The sequence below is a fragment of the Cyprinus carpio genome, chromosome A17 (assembly GCF_018340385.1).
Source record: "Cyprinus carpio isolate SPL01 chromosome A17, ASM1834038v1, whole genome shotgun sequence".
Taxonomy (NCBI): domain Eukaryota; kingdom Metazoa; phylum Chordata; class Actinopteri; order Cypriniformes; family Cyprinidae; genus Cyprinus; species Cyprinus carpio.
In genome coordinates this window covers 8,146,500-8,165,630 of record NC_056588.1, presented here as the reverse complement: position 1 = coordinate 8,165,630, position 19,131 = coordinate 8,146,500, and the positions used below count along the sequence as shown (strand labels likewise).

At 36.4% G+C, this 19,131-nt stretch overlaps 1 protein-coding gene across 1 annotated transcript; it reads left to right on the top strand.

The window, feature by feature from the left end:
* Window positions 1–5,057: 5,057 nt before the first annotated feature.
* On the top strand, window positions 5,058–7,642 carry LOC109085361 (homeobox protein goosecoid-like). Its single transcript, XM_042773826.1, has 3 exons — window positions 5,058–5,557; window positions 6,033–6,292; window positions 7,100–7,642. Exons 1-3 carry the CDS (start codon window positions 5,242–5,244, stop codon window positions 7,247–7,249), a joined length of 726 nt encoding a protein of 241 aa, XP_042629760.1. The 5' UTR covers window positions 5,058–5,241; the 3' UTR covers window positions 7,250–7,642.
* Window positions 7,643–19,131: the final 11,489 nt, after the last annotated feature.

Below are 19,131 nucleotides of genomic sequence, written 5' to 3'. Positions count from 1 at the left end.
CCACACAATATGGTTCTGTTTTACTGCCTCTCTTCTTTTCCCTCATCATCCGGAAGTATAAACACTGTGACATATGATTTGTTTTTATTAAGGAAGCCTTAATTTGTATGGACTGTGTATTTGTATTTTAGCAGTTGCAAAGGGTTTCCATTATTCAAATATTTTGGCTGTCAATCATCTATCCTCCTTTTGTTCCTATAGCATGAAAATATGGCTGACTTAGCCTATGTTTTACTTGAAATTATGCGTTCACAGAAGAAAAGATGTTCTTTGCACACCTGTGCCCTCTAATGGTAAGCATTTCAGAGACGCCTCTTTGTTGCTGTCCATGGTATTGTCCAGCCTTTTAGAAACATGCTAATGTCACCAACACGTAATAAAAACAGCAAAACCTGCCAAAGCAAGTCTCGACTCAAACTGCAAGTACCAACCTATAGTGCAGGAGTAAATACCACTTAGAGGCTTTAACATGTCTTTGAGTCTGGAAAAATTAAAATAAATTAAAGTGTCACGGGACATTAAGAAGCCTGAGTTAACGTACTAATATGCTGCATTCAATTCATTTCTGTCATTTGCTGGTCTGATGTTTTGATGGATTGATTCTAGGTTCCATTATTATTCTGTCATGTCCTTCAGCACCCATTTGAAATTCTTGTGATTCCTGTATGGGTAAAGTAGCTCTTCACGATGGCTATCTGACATGAGAGTGAGAGTACAGAGAGGGACGTTTGATTCTAAGATGTGTAAATGTGTCCCTGATTCTCATCTTAATGCTCAGTTAGATAACAGGCCGTTGCATATGCTGCTGTCTCAGAGAGCATATGCTTTTAATCAGTAATTACTGAGACTGGCTGATAGTTTCACACTAGAAATAATGATTAATAAGGCAGCATATAGATGGTATGTACTCTGTAATGGTATGTCAGAGTTGTGCCAGTGCACATTGCGATGATAATTCCTTTAATTATTAATTTCATGCAGGCCTAAAATGATAAATGCACACACTGTATTTTTATTAAAAAAAAAATGTAAGCACTACTATATTGTTTGTGTCAACTGAACATACTGGAAAAAAAATATCCAGTTGAAAATAATTATAATAATTTTAATTTAAAAAATATCTTAAGCAATAGTAAACATACTGAAAGTTTTAGAGTGAATGATAAAGAGTGTTTTCTGATCTTTGTGACAGGCTTTATGTTAAAAAGTCACTGTATATGGCTCTGGTCAACCGTCAGAGGCTCAAGGCAGCTGTTGAACTGTTGCGCCAGTGGATGCCTGTGTTTCAGCACTGTAGAACTCAGCTCAGGGGCTCCTACAAAAGACATACTGTAAAACAGGCACTCGCCATATGACAGCCATGACATGAACAATAAATATGGATTTCTCGTCAACGGCACCAGTATGGAATGAAAGATTAAATGCAAAGAACTCTTTTAATCCAGTGCCAGGTTCCATTTCCCCACTATGTCCCTGCTGAAATACACAGGAAATAAACACACACACACACACATACACACTTCTGTCTGGCACTGTTTGTGGCTCTGCCTCTCTCTAGTACTCCAAATTCAGGACACAAACACACACACACACACACAGGTTTTGTGGAGGTCCACATATATCTGTCTAACTTGACATTCATTCATCCACCGATATTTTCTCTTTTAGACATGATGACATGTAAAAAATGAAATGGAGAATTGTGCTTGAGGCGATCAGGAGGTTCTGACAGCCTGTCTCACTCTGAGATTTGTTTATGCTTGTTAAAATGTGGTTATATTACAAAGTCCCTTTTGATTTGCTGCATTATGATAGATTTTAGAGATCAAGGCTCTGAAATATATGTTGTGCCGTGAAGATGCCCGTGTGCGGACCCTCTATTGAAGAGGCCTGTCTAGGCCTGTCTACAGAGCCACCATTTACTCCCTGTGATTGATGTCAGCTATTCAGCATGTAAGTGGTGGCTTCACACCTCTTTCGCGGCTTTTAATTTCAAATGGCCATCTCATTTTTTCAATCCTTTTTACTACCTCCTCTCAGTGCTTCTTGAAAGTTCAGATACATGTACAAAAGAGGAAATAATAATGCTAGGTGCTTTTTTTGAATTACAGAGTGCCTATAGAGAGAGCAGAGCTGAAAATGCAAGTATCTTTTCATTCAGTCATAATAGGCTAGTGTTTACATATCTTAAGGCTAAGGGTGTTTGCGCACACACACACATACACACACACATATATAGCATATTGTCTGCTTCTAACAGAGTTAAAATAATTTCAGCATAGTTTGTTTTACGCACCTTGTTCCCGTTTTAATCATGCGATAAACATTCAATTACTGAAACAAAAGGCAGCTATTGAAAAGTAATCGCCGCTCTTATAAGGCAAACTTCCACGCGTTAATGGCCCTGCCTTTACGCATTTATTCCTGTGATAACTTCTGACCATTGACAGGCCGTGATTTTAATAGTCCCTTATTGTTTCATTTGCGTCTGTTACATTTTTTTCAACATATAGCGAGTCTAAAACGGTGGTTCTCAGCCTTTTTAACTCCCGTTACTATATTCCATGTCCGCTTCTAGGCGAATATGTGTTTTCCTCGTTCTTCTGCTGTAATGACAAAGCTGCTTTTTCAAACTTTTTTTCTTTACAGAAATAGGAGTGTCGATAGATTAATTCACGTGATTCCTATTTAAAACGTCACATTATTAAATTAAAAAGGGACAGCTGAAGGGACAATTAAATAAGAAATAGGCCTATGTTTGGATGTTGAATTTAGTTTTTAGGGATTTTTAATGTTTAAAAGACGTCACATAAAAACGTGTACATATAACAAATTTAAATAATATAACTAATATTACAACTAATAGGCCTATTATAAAAAAAAAAAAAAAAAAAAAAAATGAAATCAAATATATGTATCATTAAAAGTTTGCTGAGGCCCCCTAGTGGGTCCGGGGCCCCTGAATCACTGGTCAGTCATGAGCGAATATAACCGGTTTTGATAGCTAATGCACATACATTTGGTCAGTCATTATAATCTAAAAGTTTATCATTACTGAAGGTAGCAATTCCATGAATTTAAATCAATTTTTTATACACGGTGGGTACAGAGTAAACACAATATGACTGTTATAGTTTAGAAATAATCAACTGTGCCATGCCACGGCTTCACTGCCTGGATATCCTCTGGATTTCCAATAAACATTCAAACATTACAAATGTGCGATATTAGTGATAAATTGAATGGCCAATGTCACCAAGCAGAATCTTCCTTCATGCAAATTTCATTTGATCAAGGAATGTAATTGCAATAAGTATGTTTTAGAGCTGGAGAATAGGGCCGCTAAATGGTCGTTATCTTATCACAGCGAGGGTCATATGTCCATTGAGCGCATGCTTATTGGAGGTGTTGTAAGTTAACACGCGCGATTTCCTCCCTACCGGGAATCTGCTCGTGATGGAGTAAACACGCTAATCTGCAGCATTATCTCCCGCGGACAGAGCGCGACAGTCGTGTCAGACCGATCATTCTGCAAATAACATGCACTATTAAGCAATTTAAGATATAGTCCTTGATAATGCAGCGGAATCTGTGGACATCAGTTCAGGGGTTTTGCACCATGCTTTTTAGTGCCTAATTTGAAAGAGAAATATATATATATATATATATATATATATATATATATATATATATATATATATATATTTATATATATATATATATATATATATATGAGGCATCATTTAAGTAATATTTTGTTTTGATGTCTGTAACTCAGTTATGAATAATGTGTTGAGGCAATCAAATTTACGCTTTAAATTATGCATTAATTTTAAATATGATAATTACGCTTTAAATTATGCATTAATTTTAATTATTGAGGCAATCAAATTTACGCTTTAAATTATGCATTAATTTTAAACATTTAAACTCACAAGAACTTATAAGAAACAACAAATGAAATAAAGTAGGCCTATTTGACTATATATTAACACTGCGTCGACAGTGTGTTATAGTCATTTTCACAGTTGTCAAATATAGCCTGTACCATTTTGTGCAATTCTGTATATATTTGTCCAGTAAATACACTGGAAAGTGTTACACGCTTCGCTCAAACATGCTAACATAGTTTTTATATTTGTAAATAGATAAAAGGTTTGGGTGAATGTTGTGAACCTACTTATTCAGATGATACTTATCATTTAACATCTTTTAAGATGATCGTGATTCAAATTATAAACTAGGCAACTAGACATGACTGGACATAGATTATAAACTATAGACAAATTATACTTTCTTATCTCAAAATAGTTTTCTCCTGCAAATAATTTATATTTTCGCACAGAAACTTGTTAAACTACTTATGTCACCTCAGGAGGGTGGTGGACAGATTTCACCCCCGTAGATAATTTGTAATCGGCTACAAATTCGTTCAACTGACTCCGTTTTACAACACCTCTAGGTTTTACAGATTGAAAAAGAAATAGTTTGATAGGAGTGCCTGGTGATTTGAGGGCGAGTTGTTATAAAACCTTTAAAAATATCTAAATAAAAACGAAGCTCACCTGTATGAACTCAGAATCTGAGTTTGGAGAAGTGATGAAGTCGTTCCTCTCATCCACACAGACGCATTTTACGCATAATATTTTACAGCTATAGACTATTATACGTATATATATATATATATATATATATATTATATATATATATATATATATATATATATATATATATATATATATATATATATATATATAAATGATTCCTTTAAAAAGAGGAAATAAAAATAAGACATCAATTTACAACTAAATTATTAGTGTCTTTGTTGACAGAATTAATCTGATTGACTCACGCGGGAAGCTCTTTAAACATGCAGGGTGGAACTAAATTATTTGTTTCAAAAGTCAGCAAATAACTTAATCAAATTAATTCTCAATACACAGATCGGTGGTTTTCACGCCATTGTGTGCTAACCTTAAGCCTAGCCAATCTCTTATTGGAGAAATCATTCACAAATCTTTCAATGACGTCAGCGGGGTATAAAACTGAGCAGGAGGTTCAGCTCAGCCACAAACGAGTCACTGAATCTGTTGCGCTCGGCCACTCTTTCCAAAGGGTAGAAAAAAAAACACATTGAGAATTCGCTTTTTTGTTACTATGAGGGAATCCTGTGATCTTTAAAAGGACTACAAGAAATTAAAGTACTGTTGGCACCAAGTCTCAAACATCGTTTTGCTTGTGATGCCCGCTGGGATGTTTAGTATCGACAGCATCTTGGCAGGGAGACCCAGCTGCAAGGACTCGGTTCTGCTACATCGGAATGCTCCGGTTGTGTTCTCCAACTTGACGGAATCCTTGTACACAGCAGCTGGCGATTTTAACGGACTGTATTCACACACCGGACCTCCAGCTCCTAACTTACAGCCGGTGAATGGAACCAGGATAGGCTACAACAACTACTACTATGGACAACTTCATGTCCAGGGGCCGACTGGACCAGCTTGCTGTGGCGCAATACCAACTCTCGGCTCGCAACAGTACCCGTGTATTCCTACAGGTATGTTACTTTTATTTCTTTGTTTGTGTGAAGCGTATATGTACATTTGAAAATATTGTTTATTGCAGCGAATGTTTCAGTGTTCTGTTATTCTGTTAATGCACTGCATGTTGAAATTCATTCCTCTTTATTTTTGGATAACATCTTAAAAAAAAAAGTTCCAGTTACAACCCAAAAATATTTTAAAATCTTATGCGATTTTTAAGAATTATTTTGTTTTAATTATTTGTATTTTTATTAGTAAAACATCAAACGAACATACAATGTAACATTTAGTCTCCAAAAAAAAAAAAAAAAAAACTAAATACCGTCACATGACCACAATACACCCCAAAATGGTTCTTGATAAGAGGAGGACTTTTTGAACCACTTAACGAATCCACTGTTTTTATTATTTTTTAAAAAAACGTTTTATACAAGTACATCGCGTTTGAAATATTTGCAGTGTGCTCAAATACACTGATTTGATTTTCAGGCTACGACAGCACCGGTTCAGTACTTATTTCTCCAGTCCCACATCAGATGATGTCCTACATGAACGTGGGCACCTTGTCCAGGACCGAACTACAGCTACTCAACCAGTTACACTGTCGGCGCAAGAGACGACACCGAACCATTTTCACCGACGAGCAACTGGAGGCACTGGAGAACCTTTTTCAAGAAACCAAATACCCCGATGTTGGCACACGAGAGCAACTGGCACGAAAGGTGCACCTACGCGAAGAGAAAGTAGAGGTGAGTGAAATCACCGTCACACTTTAAAAAATCAGTTCAGGTTATTTTATACTTACAAAAAGATGGCCTAAGTTCCTATATTCCCAATGCACTACGCATAGGCATACTTAACCTATAATTATTTTTTGAATGCCTGTAATTTCACGGTGCTATTGCCATTATTATATTAATCATAGAGTGACCTAACACGTTTGCATAGTGTGGACATTGTACAGCATTCCTTTTTTTGGTAGACAAATCATTCATCGAAAGCCACACTGTTAAAAACAATAACCCCAATACAATTTTAATTAACGCATTTCTTTTTTAATACTTTGACTTTGCCTTTGACAAAATATAAGTATAAATACATAGCCTAGGCCTATATATCAATACATATACACGAAAAACATTAGCAACTGCAAAAGTTACATTTAACCTTAGTCAGCATAGGCTTAATAGAAGTTCTTTTTCGCTTGGAGGTAATAGTAACAACAGTTCGGCTTCCATCAAATCAGTGTTAACACTGTCATTATCACTTTATTCTAGAGGTACACATTACAAAATCGTTTAGTGTGTTGTTTATAACGTAGCTATTTAAATATCTGACGAATATCACTGTGCCGGGCGCCATTTGGGCTATGTGAGACGAAACGCAACAGAAAATTAGGCCTACTGACAGTTTCTCGACAACCTAAAAGTCAATGAATAATTAGCACACTGCATAAAACCAACTCGGCCTTTTGCGTAATATGTATTATTATTACTACTATTATTAATATTATCATATACTTGAAATTAAGCATTTTACAATTTTCCTTCGCTTAGGTATGGTTCAAAAACAGACGAGCAAAATGGAGAAGACAGAAAAGGTCGTCGTCAGAGGAATCAGAAAACTCACAGAAATGGAACAAATCCACGAAAACAACCACAGAGAAAATCGAGGAGGGAAAAAGTGACGTGGATTCTGACAGCTGATAGATAGAATATGAGATGGGAAAATCTTGCACAAATATGATTCGGACTTTATGTACATATTGTAAAGTACCATGTGAGTAGGAGTGAAAATGTGTTGTCATGTTGTTGCACAGATGTATAGTAAATGTTACCTTTAACAATTATATTGTTATTTATATTAATTTAAATTTACACAGACAAAATAACGGGGATTCTGGCCATAGTAATATTACCTGATATATACTGAATATTTTTTTTTTTTTAAGTCTTGCCCAAATAAGATATACCTAAATAAGATGTTCTGGAATGATCTGTAACTGAAGAAATGTACGATGGCAGGACGATACATTTGGACATTGATTAAATCAACGTTTAATGTCGCTTGGAAAAAAAGAAGAAGAAAAAAAAGAACATAAGCAAATATTAAAGTAATATCTGAAAATGTTTGATTTTTCGTATTTATTTAAAATGTTGCAAATATTCTTTAAGAACATTTCAGTTCATTTAGTCCTCTTAGGATCTGATGATTATCAGCATTTGTTGAACCGAGGAAATTTGCAGTTTAATTGTTTACTATAATTTACCGTAATTACATTTTATATATATATATATATATATATATATATATATATATATATATATATATATATATAAATATATAGAATGAAGAGATCTAATAATTTGTGAGCTCGAGACAGCAGTTCCAGCAAATTCTCTCTTTATTCTAGGCTATATTTTCCCACTGTAATTTGACATTAGCCTAGGTAAATAATAGATATCCTAACACACTGATTGGGAACAAGTTTATTAGACAATTTTGTTTCACATGAGAGGATGTCTCATTTTTATCTCTTTTGATAAGTTCAAAAGCCAAATCATTAGAGCGGATAAATAGCCTTAATGTATTGTCATAATTCTCCAGTTACGACACATCAGGCCATGCTGATCTAATAATCATCAGAGGAAAGACACGAAGTATTTACTTGTGCAAAGGACGAAATCCAAATGCTCTTTTTAAATTAACCAAACAGAACCACTTATTATTTTATTTTAAGAATTTCCTTCTTGGATATTTATATGAGCACAAATAATTCACACGTAAGCCGCGTCTATCCCTATTTATAACTGTGCCATTACAACAACAAAAAAAAAATGAAAGTGAAATAGATATTCGTGACATCTCTGATATATATATATATATATATATATATATATATTATATATATAGTTATTATCCCTGGTGTTCAACGATAAGTATTATCCTGTATTATCCTATTCTAAATTGTGGTGAATTAAATTAATGAATTAAGCTTGCATAATAGTTTGTTTTATATTCTAAATATGAATGATTAAAAAAATACATTTGTTTTACGCCATTTTTGACGCTGCCATGCGTTTAGTCAGTGTTGCGTTGCTAATATGTTCACACTTCCACTATAAGGTTTATCTAGCACCCAGAAGGCATATATATATATATATATATATATATATATATATATATATATATATATATATATATATATATATATATATATATATATATATATCACTAGAATTACAACTGTGGCAATGTGATAATGTTAAATTACACAAAATGTTTACGATAGCCTATGTCTGCCGATTGACAATAGATGATTAGCCAAGTTTTGAGGAACAAGTGGCGGCATTAGGGTCCATTATTTTACCGAAATATCTCTCGCTTCTGTCCAATGGCACTTGCTTTTTACATTTTTAAGTCGTCGAGGTAATATTCCAATCAACCAATAATGTTCAAATTGTTGTCATTGCCTTTTTATGTTATAATAATAATAATAATAATAGTAATAATAATAATGGTTTTATTATTATATTACTATTAAAATGTATTTTTTCTGCCCCCAAACAAGCTAACGATTTCCAGAAGTCAAAATTCATTAACCAAACAAGCATTTCAGTTTCTGTGCTCTCTCCTTTTAATGGGTCATAACATTTATCCACATGAATTTCCACATATGAAAACTACACATACAGATGTGCGTGTTTTCATTGTGTAAGGAATGGACAGGGATACTGCATACATATTTAAATGAATAATTACAGCTTAGTCTCTTTTAAAGGTATAAGCTACTTAAATATAATTTGTGAGGCTGGCAACATGCCAGTGTCTTGCCTGAAGGAGCAGTCTTTTTTGGTTATATTGAAAATGTTCTCTTGATGAAACACAGATCTTGAGCCTTGAAGAGCAACAGTGTGAGCTGAATATTTATTTGTGTTTATGTGCTTATGCATTTGGGCTATTTATCATCAAGAATAAACAGCCATACCCAGTCTATAAGTATACTGACTCAGGACAGCATGTTTTTCCAGACATGAAGCTGATTAAGTGAGATATTTTTTTACTAAACACTCCAGCCATCGAAGACATTGGTGGTTTCTTAACAATTTGTTATTGCTTCACAGTAAATAGTTAGTGGAGGGATTTTAAAATTACAGTCTGCCTCTCTGTGTACCTTCGGTCTTCAGCCCCCCCCCCCCCCTTCTTTTTTTAAAACAGCACACCATTCTAAAGCCACACTGAAAAAATAATAGTATTAAATATCTTCTGTGAATTTTTAAACACAGATTAAAGTAGGGTATTGCATGTACTTAAAGATTTGGCAATAACACAAACCAAGAAACAAAGCATGTTGCACTAATAATCCCTCACGTCTAGTGTGATTTATAAAGTGTTTCTTCACTGAGTGCCAGTGAGATATACAAAGCAGGACTGAGTCCATTAATCCCTGCTTTTCATAAGGCTGTAATTTAGTATTACAAAAAATTAATACACATTTTTTTTTTTTCCAAATCATTATTTCTTTGACCTTTTTCTGCATAGTTCCCAGCTCTTGGAAAAACATAGACGGAGTCCAAGAAAAAGTAAGCAGTGAGTAAAGTCCAGAAGCAGATAAATCTTTAGTCCTGTGCTTGTTTTCTTAGAAATGCTGCATATTTTCAGGTGTACACATGATTTACTTTTCTCCCACATTTTCCCTACATAATCACAATCATTATGCTTCTTGATCTAATAAATGGGGATGCCTTCATTGAGAAAATGGCTGATGTTCTCAATTTATATTTCTGTACAAATTAATGTATTTACAATATTAAGCTGTGTGCTCTGACTTACCTTTTTTTTTTCTGAGAGATTAGACCACATGATTGACAGCTTTGGGTGGATTCCCCCTTCTAAAGATAGAAACGGGTGTTGGCCATCCTTTGTGGTGCATTTCGAGAGACATATTAAATGCCCTCCTAACGCAGAAAGGAACTATGAATGAAAGAAAGACAAATAATACATATTTTTACCATCATAAACATTTTCCTGTATCATTACCATATTTCAGTGGGATGGCATGTGGTTTGTACTCTGCAAAACCCTTTTTAGGCCTACAATGCGACATCATGTTTTCAAAATTACAAGTTAAAGAAACAAGCACACTTTGTGTGTATTTTTTTATATAGTGAGCTTAGCACCTGAATAGGCTTTAGCAATTGCTGCCCTTCATTCTGTGGGTAATTACTAGCCCTGTCACCACATTCATTCCAGCACACTAGCTACCAACTCCATTCGGTTAGCGTCCCTCCTGACTGAAACCACACGGCCGCTGAAAAGCAACAGGTAACAAACGCCAAAACCCACAACAAACATAACACACTTATCTAAATCAGGTAAATCAACAAATAATACAAATTTTCTTAAGTTTTACAGGGCTCAGATCACATCTTTATGTTCTAGGGGGCCCTTAAGGTTCAGCTCTTTAGAGAAGGCAACATGTTTTCCCTGACGCGTCCTGCCAAAGCAAACAAACATGAGCAATATGAATGAGCTGTATCTATGGAGAATGTATGCATATGTGTGTACGTACATTCATTTGTACAGTAATGCTCTGGGCAACCGCACTCCTTTGCTTGGAAATCATGAAGGGCCCATCATACGGCACTGCCCTGGTTTCAGTGCTGTTAGCTGTGTGTGCTAACCTCAGTCCTCCAGCAGGGTCTGCCTCTGGTGTGAGGTGAGCAGGGCACCCGCCTGTGGGTTAGTGAGAGGAGGAGTGCAGACTTTTGACCCGCTGTGAAAGTTTTGGCCCTGGTTCAAAACGGCCCCTGGGGGAATGGCAGGAGTGCAAGTCCACACTGAACAGGCGTATAGTGCAGGTTCGCAGCACACTGGGAACACTCGGCCTAAGACACTCTCCAGATAGTTTAAGACCTTTAAAGCACTTGCAAGGACGCTCAGATTAGCATGAGTGTTATTCCACAACCTTCAAGGCAATTCACTCCCTCAAAAGCACGCCACAAATGACAGGCTGTTGCTGAGACCCAACAGTGAAGTCGTTGTTTTGTGACCTCATAATGCGCCCTTTGCCTTCCAGTTGGTGAGAGCTGAAAGTAAATAAAACAATGTGGGGATTAATGGCGGAATGATTCAAGTGCTCTGCTCGTCCACGACAGGGGAAATCACAGGCGTTTACAAGAGATAAATCAGAATTATTTGCTGTATCAACAACACAGGCAGCTTGGATTCTGGATGATAGATCATAACTGAAAATGACTGGATAAGCTTGGGCTTAAAATGTCATCTTCAGTGATGAGACAAAATAAAATAAGGCAAAACCAAACATGCTGTATGGGATATTAAATCATTAAAGAGGTCTGTCCCAGTACAGTATAAACACTGAACACGTCGAGGACAAATTATTGAAGAAATGATTTCTTAAAGTCGCTTTTCTGTCCAGAAAATTACATAGTGCATATCATTTTACATCTGAAGAGAATGGCAGTTTCAGAGGACAATTCTTGTATATAATAAAACATAAGAATATGTGCCTTGAATACAAGGGATATATAATTTTCTATCTTTAGTTTTCAAACCGCAAGGAATTTAAACAAGTATATCAAGAACTGTTTGAAATAACATGAGGAAACATGAATTTAGCAGAAAACCCAAAGGCCCAATGATGTACGACACTCTGATAGATGAAGCGCAAACAAAGATTTAAAGCAAAGCATTTTCACAACAAATGAATTATCAATAAATCACAATGACAGATTTACATTACCGTGACAAATGAACTGCTCTGTGAGCGTTTGGTAACTTTTCGAGCCCCGAGTGTTTTTCCCAGAGATGGTCCTATAAAAAAAAAGCAATATGTTATCTATTAAAAGCAATCTGTTATCTTACATGCAGAGGTTATTAAAAACCAGAAGATTAGTTCCACAAGATCTGCAAAACAAATAAAATGTGCAGTGAAACTAATACCTAATATTACACATCATGAATCACTGTTTCAATGAAAGAAAGCACTGATTTAGTTCAGTGGGGTAAGATTCAAAACATTCAATCAACACATCTCAAAGGCCTAGCATAATTATGAACACATTAAAACTGGGCTTTTCAGATTTAACATGCTCAGGAGTCCCGAGCTGCCCTCTAGCTGCCTTTTATATAGCCAACATGGGTCAAACAAAGAATGCATATTTAAGAACTGTAAAATTATATAAATTAAATTAAAACAATTACACAATCTCATGATCTTGGCCAATCAATCGAAAGTGGAATCAGTGGTAATAATATTAAATGTGTGAAAAAGTACCACTGCATGAAACGTTACAATTTTATAAAGTGAACATTCTATGACAGCCCTAAAAAATTAATTTTGTAAAATTTCCTCACATTTTTTGAGGCTCCCAGGGGTTCTCGTGTAGGCCCCTACTCTACACTGATAAAAATTATTTTGTGGTGAAGTAAATGCTATGTAAAACAAATGTAATTTCTATATTTAATATTTAAATTTAGCTCAGGCAAGAATAAAGAAAGAGTAAACTCTATATTAGTACTCAATTCCATGTCAAGCTCATAGAAATTAAAGTTTGAACTTATAAATATATTTTACATGGAATTGTTGTTTGTTATGTTTACAAGGATTTTTTAAGTAAAGATCAAAGTCATGATCCCGTTGTTCCCATCATTAAAATTTTCACTGTTTTCGAGTTCTATTTACACTGTTTTATGGTTGCTTTTGTTGTTAGGTTTGGTAACTTGCTGTTTTGTGACATCTGGAGTTCATTTTCTACTCAAAATTACCCAAAATAATTAAGTAAAAATTACTTATCAAACTCTAACTGGCCAACATGTCAAAATTGCTTATTTCCTTCTTAGTTAAGTAGATTTTACTTAATTCCATACTTAAATGTCACTTAAAAATATGTGCAGAAACTTGCAAATGAATAATTAAGTACATTTTACTTATTGTTTTTTACAATGTATTTTATTACAAAATCAAACTGTGATACGTTAGCTGCACAAAAATCATTCATTTTTGAAACACAACTACCCAGGTATTCTGCACACCATAATTAGTCTATGATTAAAGAAGACCGGTGATGATTGTCATCTGATGCCAATTATAGATAGTGAATTTACAGTGAATGTCTACAATGAAACAAAACACCATGAGGCAGAGATAGTGGCCACACTCCCTCCCCCAAGTCCGGCTATTTCCCCCAATTAATTCACTGACAGACGATATCCACCATGCACCGTACTTTCCACAAAACATATTTTAGGTTAAACATGCAATCAAAGCACCAGCGCCACGAGAGAAGGCTAGACCTCTTGTGGCAGCCCTACCCAGAATCCCTTCAGTCATAACAAATCTGCCCTGTGGCCGCTGATGGACAGCTGATTTACAGCCAATGTCAGGCATTAACAGATTTGATCCATATTCAAAAAAGGAGGTCTGGGAGCAGCAGAGGAGTGGTGGGTGGCGGGCGGGCGTCTCACGCCAGGGCCTCTGCGTGATTCATGCAGAGAGGGTTTCCACTCACATCTACTGATTTAGTAAGCTTGCTTTATTTTTTTTCTCTCTTTAGCATTAATGTATCAATAAACATTAGCATCAATAAACAGTATATGCTGTAAATACACACACATGTAGACATGCAAATGCAAGCAATAAAGGTGCGGTCACATTAATGAAATTTCACATGCAAAATAGTCCATGTCATGACTTGTCCATGACTTGAGGCAAAAATGCCACTAAATTAACATCTGCTCATGTTGCACCGTATTTCATTTGAGATGTTTTTCCAGTGTTGCGCATTTTAACCAATCACACACAATTCTGTTGATCTAAGGAATGCAAAGACCAATCAGAGGAGTTCAGATGAGTCATCCCTGAAACTAATTAGTTTTGAGTGCGCGCGCGTTCTCTGACTGAATTCCGCGAATTCTCTCATCATAAACAACAAAGAGCAGGAATAAGTGCAAATGTAAGTAAGAGATTCATTTCAGTGTATACAGGTTTTTTTTTTTTTTTTTTTTTTTTGAAGGAGAGTGATTAAACTCGCGATATCTCAAAGTTATTGATGTCACTTTCTATATATAATTTATTCGCTGTTCGAATAACCTTAGAAAGGAAACGTTATATAGCCTAATTAGCCTGTCAATTTCTATTATGTTTATTAAATTGTAATCACTTAACGTAAATACAAGTTCAGTCCCATTAAACATTTTATTAGACTACATGACACCCATGTCTGGTTTTTGCCTAAAAAGACAGGTTTATGTTTAATACATTTGGCTGCTTTTAGCCTTAACCCTGGAGTTGGTTCACCCTCCGCTCATATGCCTAAATGCGCGGATTACTGAAATTTCGCCGAGCAGCTGTGTTTGACTGCAGCTTTAGAACCCAATGTAGCCTATGTATTAAAAAAAACAAAAATGTTTAACTACGAGTCAGAGCGAGTTGGTGGGTGGGATTCGATGCGGATGGCTTTACACTTCTGCCCTGAATTTAACACATAATCTGAGACTCTGGAGGGCCCTGTAGGAGAAGCGGGAAGCTCTCATTAAAGAACCGGTGTGATGTTTTATGAACTATGAAATTCACTTAAGACCCAAGGGGGAAAAAGAACTGCACTAGAGTAAATATTTATCAGCGTTCTGGGTTGACTCGAGCGGGAGGGTCAGGAGAGCGGGCTGCAGGAGGAATCCGAGGATACGAGAGAGTGAGTGGAAGAGAAAGCGATACACAAACCGCTCTGATTACGGTCTCATTCTCTTGACCCCGCGAAGGCAACGGTGTTGGCAGCTCCCGCAAACTAATCTTCCGTTGCTAAGTGAGTAATTGAATGTGAGAGCTTATGTATTTTTGTAATGAGCTGACAGAATATTTCCACTCTCTGCCCAAAAGGTTACCCTAATCAACATGGTCACGCTGTTTCTCTCAGAGTGACAGCGCCGCGCCAACAACACGACAAAGCGTCCAGCCGCGCGCTCCTCGCAGATGTCGGCCGTGAGAGACTCGTCTGTTCCCGTGCAGAGCGTGGACCCTTGGCACAGAATCAATGTCAGTGCACAGTATTTTTCTCGCGACAGAAATTAATAGTTTATCTTAATTTCTGTCTGAGTGGAGCACATGGAGTCAAGAATAGGGGGTTGTTGTGTGACACCAACATAAGGCACAATGGGTATTTTTTTTCTCATAATACAATCAAACATGCACTGAATATTGATAAAGCACCATAACTGGCATATATTAAAATGGTAAGAGATACAGCAACAGTATAGACCAAAAATCTTGAAACTATAAAGAAGGGGCTTTTAACCCTTGTGTTTTCAAAAGATGATTATTTTTTTCTAAACTCATACTCATTTGCCTTGGTTCATTTTCTGTGAAGAACATATATCAGAACAAATTTTCAATGACCACTCACTGTACCACCCCACACCCCCCTCCTAATACACAAACACTCTCAACGGTAGTGGAAATTTTAGGTCCTGTGTACCTTCACTCTTGTCTGGGCCTGATATCAGTATGTGAAAGTGAAAGTCGTGACATTTGCCAAGTATGGTAACCCATACTCAGAATTGGTGCTCTGCATTTAACCCATCCAAGTGCACACACACAGCAGTGAGTAGGGAACACACACACACACACACACACACACACACACACACACACACACACACACACACACACACTGTGAACACACACCCGGAGCAGTGAGCAGCTATTTGCTCCAGTGCCCGGGGAGCAATTGGGGGTTCAGTGCTTTGCTCAATGGCACTTCAGCCATGGGTACTGAGGGTGGAAGAGAGTGCTGTTGATTCACTCCCCCCACCTACAACTCCTGCCGGCACTGAGACTCTAACCATTAGGCCACAGCTGCCCCAGTGTGTGTGTGTGTGTTTGTGTGTGAGAGAGAGAATCTGTAAGAGTGTGAGTGTAAGTGTGAGTTTTATGTTTCTGTCCCTGCCTTTCCCACACAAGGTTGTAGCACTTTAATTCATAAATGTGATCTAACAAAGGTAAAGGACAAATTTTGACCAACATCCACCAGACCCATGAACACTGGCTGAGTAAAAAAAATATGAACACCACACAAGGGTTAATTTGTCACTATGTACAAATAATTTAAATATATTTTTAAGAAAGATTTAAGTGCATAGTCAAAACAAGCAAATGGTATAAAATGTTTATGCTTATTTAATCGAATTTTAACCACAACAACATGAAAGTGTACTATTATTTGAAAGTTCATACAAAACCGTAGAGTTAATTACAATTAACAAAACTGGAAATCATAAACAATTTTTTTTTTTTCTTAAAACATACTTCAACACACTCTCATGACTCATGATGCACTGGAAGCAAATTTGTATGAATTTGCATGAAATTATTTGTATGTGTTCATATATACGGTCCACAGATTATAACTTTATGCTTGCTTTTTTTGTCTAAAAATTTTTGTGCAAATTTAAAATGCACAAATTTACCACCAATTCACCAAAATGTAAAATAGTTATGTCTTCTCAAGAGATTTGGATGATAATTTTAGGGACTCTAAAATTGGCAACATTTTTAAAAATGAATACATTTCATCAGCTTACCATATTTATTTATTTATTTGAATAGATGCAACTTCATGCATCATAATTTTGCAGTGCATAGTTACAAAAAGGCAAAAGTGGCAAGTTAAGATTTATTTTCTTCCATAATAGTACATAACAGCAAACACCAGCACAGAGCTGGTGTTTGTTGTTATTTAGTGTTGTGTGTGAAAATAAAACCTAAAGTGCCTTTTACCCCAGGGGGCTTTTAAGCCCTGTTGTACCCTGTTGAAGGAGAGAGAGCACACATATTTCACTGCAACAGTAATAAGAGAGTGTATTGCTTGTGGGATTAACGGATACTTTGACCGAATCTGTGAGTGAAAACACACATTTTATAAGCCGGATTCTGTCTTTTGCATCTGTAACTTTAGCTGACGGGTTTGTGGGAAATCAGCACAGACCGTGGAGCTCTGCATTCAAAGGCTATCTGGTGCTCTCACTTTGAGCGGGCCTTTAGCCGCAAATACTTCCCCTTTCATTGTCCACTGGAGGATATAGGAGCATATGGAAGATTATTTTCAGTGACATACGGAGGTGTTCCATTTAAAATGCCAAGACAATTTCATTCCGATTTTTGAGATTGTATTTTGAACCCTTCTGAACTACTTTACCCATAACAAATTCCAAACATGTGACATAGAAGAACTTGCATTATCCGGTGTAAGGATGGACACTAACTACTCAGTTAAGCATACAGGGGATATTCATTACAGGAACCTAATGAAAAAGAAAAGTATGTAGGTTACTGAGTGTACACTGATATTTTTTCCTGGATAAATGCAATCAAATGCATATTGTTGAACTGACCTTGTGTCTCGAAGCATTTCCCTGGGACTCTTTCCGTCTATCTGCAGTGCACGAATCGTCCACACATAACAATATGTAATGTAATCAAAGTCAGTGCTGTGTTTTATACAACTAATCAGCCTCAAACAATCTGCGAGCGAGGGAGACGGCCCGAGTGGTGTGGTACTCATCAGCTTCAATGTATTCGTTGTTTGGATTGCTGTGTTTGTATAAACCAGATTGGTTTGCACTTAACCCTGTAATATATGCAAAACAATCCTCTAGATAGTACTCTTAAGCTTTGCCAGTTACCACTCTGGCAGCTGCAGTAAACTTGGCTGTTTAAGAAAAATAGCATGTAATAAATTATGACATGAACCAGCACACGTCACGCAGGCAGGCCGGCCTTCAGCTCTGATCAGCAGTCAAAGTTTTAAAAATGGAACTGCAATGCACAGATGCAGGTCAAAGGGTCACGGTCTTTGGGAGACACAGAAGGACTGAGCTCTCATAAAAACATATTTAAATAAACAGAGAGAGGAGGTGTGGCGAAGGGGCTTCAGCACTGATGGTATATATTCAGTATGAAAACTCACATATACAAATGACTGGGGAGAAAAAAAAGTGTATTAGAAATCAGATACTTCATGAGCTCTGTGGCAAGAAACAAAAACAGTTGGCCTAGAAATTTCACCGAATTACTCGCTTTGTAGTCTTGAGACTCAGTTGTATGTAAAACAGATGTTTTATTTATTTTGGCAGTTATACTTGATATACACATGACCTGTTTCTTTATTCATCAGCCGATATGCTTAATTTCAGATGGGACACTGCCCAGTCACACAGCCTAACATTAGATGGGATCTCCGTTTTGGAACAAGTAGCACTGTGGTTTTTACAGTCCACTGACAGAGAAATGCTGGATTCCCTTGTGGTCCCTCATATTTTCTTCACTGAAATGTAAGAAGAGGCCGGCCCAGAGAACTTGCAAATTAATTCATAATCAAATCTGTCTGTTTCACAGAGTTCAGGTACACCCTCGAGCAAACTCTGTCAGCGGGCCCTTAGTAAACCAAAGGTAATCCAGGGTTTTTACACCCAACCAACACTTATTAACTGGCATTTTCATTCCATCGAATAATGGCCACAGCTGCAAGCAATACAAACAGTCTTAAGATATTATTCAATCACTTGTCTT